The 4009-nt window shown below is 44.1% G+C and overlaps 1 protein-coding gene across 1 annotated transcript in view; it reads right to left on the reverse strand.

The window, feature by feature from the left end:
* T265_00623 (hypothetical protein) overlaps positions 1-3835 on the reverse strand; it is a gene marked incomplete at both ends in the record, with an annotated part of 14618 nt that extends 10783 nt beyond the window's left edge. The window contains one exon of the mRNA XM_009164451.1: positions 3626-3835. Within this exon, the coding sequence (XP_009162715.1) occupies positions 3626-3835 (210 nt within the window). The remainder of the gene's footprint in view (positions 1-3625) is intronic.
* Positions 3836-4009: the final 174 nt, after the last annotated feature.

Here is a 4009-nt window from a genome sequence, read left to right on the forward strand (position 1 = left end):
TTTACTGACCGGAATTTCCGTGGTTCGTACCCGATAACTGCATCTCGACTATCCCTGTCTAGGCTTGGCCTGGCAGTATCTCAGCCCTCGTGCCTCGTTCAGGGACATGGCAGGCAGGCACCGGATGGGAGTTACATCTCAACGGCTGTTATCTTTGTGACCTCACTGTGCTAGCACATTGGATGCACATACTGCAACACTGAACGCCATTTGATAATTGCATCGGTGTATTACCTCTTCGCTTGGTTCGCCAAATCTGTCGCATTACTGTGCCTGTTATCTTTCAGACGCAAACGTCGCACATTGCAAATTTCGGGGCCCAAGAAGAGTTCTATAGTGGCTGCGTAGGACTTCGTAAACAATGTAAGCTTCGTTTGTCTATTTTCAGCACTATATGTTTCTTTTTTGTTACAGTTACACTCCGTATTTGCCAAAGTTTTACCATTTTACTATGTAATCTTCGGCAACTTTCATGGTTGACGCATGCCCAATGTATTCACATTAAGTACAATGATTGCACCTCTATCTCAATGCGTGACCATACTTCACCATCGCAATCCACGTACATACTGCAACAAGGCGAACATTTTCCATGCACACTACTGGCTTGTGTTTGACGGTAACATCAGCTGACGGTTAGCATGCCAGATACGCTTTAGGTTCAACTTATTTTATGGTTACTCCCGGTTTCAACTTAAATGCTATGCCATTGTTGACAACGCAATTCCGTTATACCTAAAGCGCAATTCAGCCGTTTCGCTGTAAACATACCGAAGCTGAAACGAAGTGCTCATGTGCCATGAAACCCGGAGAACGAACTACTGCAGCCACCAGATAATGTTGTCTAGGCCCATGGCTGAAAAATTTCATTATTTCATTGGTTGTTTATATCGTTGGTACAACTCAAGGAGTTGCGTTGATCAGTGTGACATTGGTGAGTTTTCGTATGTAGTAGTGAGTGCAAATTTGTGAGGAGCGCAGTCAACGTCTGAATCTTATAGATAGACTCGTAGGGCATTATGGCACAGAAGAGTGTAAGTTCATGGGTTTGTTTATCAGAAATCCAGCAAGGATGGGTGCCGCTGTGTTGGTTATTTGGGAATAACACGCCAAATTTAGCAAATGTGAGAACCTATGGGTCCCATCATATCAGAAGACGGTGATCCTGCTTGTGGGATTCATCATGAGACTAAGCACATAGAACGTCCGTTTATCTAATTAGGCAGTGACACTCGTTACTTGGGCCCGAAAGAGAGCAAGAAATCGGATTCATAATGATTGAGGTTTGGAGCCTGCATTAGATTTGAGTTGGGCATATAAAGCGACGTAAGCCTTATTGTTGTTATTGTTGGTAAATATGACTGTATAATATACCGGGTCGTTCGTTAGATTCAATATACCATAGTTTGATAGTGCTGTTTTAAGCTGTCATTTTCACTCGATTCAACGGTAGTCCAGTTTTCTTGTTTTTCTAAGGATTTAGGCGGAGGAATGTCTGGGATTTTGTTGCACCAAAATTACCGGCCTCCGTGGATGAGTAGGTAAAAATAGCCCTTTTTATTAGTTTTCAGTGGGTACATTTTGAGACCGAAGCAAGAATATTCTAGTAAACCATCATTGCACTCGTGTACGCGCAGCATTGGACTTCACCGGTTGAGGAGATAACAGGAGGTCAGTGCTGAAACTTTTGTACCATAAAATTGCACTAAACCCGGGCGAAACCAGGGTAATTTTCATTTCCGTGGCCCTAGGCAGTACGGACGGTATCAAGCATGTTATACTAGCGAGTCTACAGTTTTGGTGAGCTCAAATGAGATGTTGTGCGTGATTTATATGAGGATTTTGGTGGTGGTTGCACATGCGCTAAAAATAAATCCGGCGTGTTATTACGAACACACTTTCTGGAGTTTGTGGACCAATTGCCGCATCAGAAGTTAGGACGCCCACAATTTGTTGTGCGTTCGAGAACGCAAGTTTAGTCTCTATCTTACGCATCCGGATTAATCCGATTTTGCTGAGTAAGGCACAAGAGGTGCCGGCAAGTAATACAAAACAGCAGGAGGTTACCCGGCTCAGTTGATTATCCTGGAATAGCGATGTAGCGGAGTAGTGAATCTGTATGTTGAGAGACGCTTTTGGATATATTGAGTCAATTGGTGCCTTGGATTCAAGGCCCATCAGCAAACCAGAGATAGCGTACGACATTGTGTTGTGATAATTGGTCATAACTGATTATGGGTCTTGGTCTCTTTGTGGAACAGTGGACAGAAGATAACTTCACAGTTCTCAGTTAGATCAAACCAGAAGTGCGCCGATCCAAACTGTGCATCCAGTTCGAAAATAAACAGACGATTGAGATGAATGTGGGCATAATGCGTTGGTGAGAACGGTGACTTGGATGGGACCCAAAGGCCTCAGTGAAGCGTGGGAAATTCAAACGGGTCTTAAGTGCCATGTATACCTAACCCAATTTGTGGGACATTTTAACGATAACCGACTGCCGATTGAGTCTGTTTACAAACCCCTTGACTGTCTTTAGATAGCCATATGCCGGAGAGTACGGGTACGTCGTCCTTCTATCATTCCTGCGTCATCACAAAACAACGGGGAAGTCTTTAAGTCTTTGGAAACGTTGAAGCGTCGAATGCAATAAGAGCAAGGTGCGGCAGTAGTTAATTATCGGCAGTCTTTTCCAAATACGCGCAACAATGATGCATGGTTTGTAGGCCTTCGTGGCAATTCGGCCATCCAAATTCTTGCAAAGTGCTTCCGAACTTGATCCTTTTGAAATGAACGACAAACTCAAGAGGAAAACCTGCGCGGTTGCAAAATGTTGGTGTGTGCTGTAGATACAAGCCGTCAGACAACAAACATTACGCGTTAAATTAGGGGCCCATCGTAATGACTTGGTCAACATCAACACATTTCTCACCCATTACCATTGAAACAACACTTGCTACATTTTCATGTTTCTTTTGATTATCTGCATTAACACGTATTTGATTTTACCGAAACGCAGTACACACCAAGAGCAAACGTTGAATATAACGCCGAAGAATAAATATGCTGTCTTGGTGCGAGAAACAGCTAAGCCGTATTTGTAGATAGCCGAACGTTTACTTCATTTCCATCTACACGTAATTAGGAACGCCGTATATAAACGATTCGTACTCCTGGGTCACTGTCGAGGGCTTAAGAAATCGGGGGTTTCCCTCCAAAGAACTTGATGATTTACACCTTGACTACCATGGACAAAGGCGTATTTTCACCTATCGGTTGCAGAAGGATGACCTGCAACCAGGACCGAGAGTTAAGTAGAGGGTGGACAAATTTCTACTTTGATAGACGCAGGCAACAGTGGCAGCTAGGTGAAAATTCACAGCCATTACGTCATCCATCCAATTTTCTGTACCAAGTTACAGTGTCTAAGGTCATAGCTGACAAAAAGTTCCAGCCTCGGTTGTAAATCATAAATTTGCGGCCATCACCCCGCGATTAACGCCAAAGCGCTCAGGTATAAGTGATTCAGCACCAAAGCACGTATTGAATGAAGGTCACCTGTTCTTCAACTTAAACGGCTTCTTAAAGGGCGTAAACTATTATTACGTCTTATTACCCAGCTTACCGGTGCACCGCATGGTATCCACTGGTGAATCAAGTCAATAGACGAATAGTGTACCAACTCGGCTCCGTTATAGTAACGTGTATTATGCGTGACTGCACGACTGCACGAAGACTCAATGCCAGTTCGTAATGCTGAACTGACACCCTTTCTTGTCGTGGCACTCCAGCCGATGCCGTCAGCTCTATCGCGGTTAGCATGGCTCTTAGACATCGAACTGAAACAAAATTGACTGAATAGACACATCGTGATGTACTCCGGTGTGGGGTCCTTGAAATATGTTCGCCTAATCAGTTCCCAGAGCCACCAAAACTCCTGGTTGTTCACTATATCCCTTAGACTAGACCGCAGTTTGGATACTGGCGGAGAAAAGCTACCGACCCTTCA

Source organism: Opisthorchis viverrini (assembly GCF_000715545.1).
Source record: "Opisthorchis viverrini unplaced genomic scaffold opera_v5_6, whole genome shotgun sequence".
In the NCBI taxonomy this organism is placed as follows: domain Eukaryota; kingdom Metazoa; phylum Platyhelminthes; class Trematoda; order Opisthorchiida; family Opisthorchiidae; genus Opisthorchis; species Opisthorchis viverrini.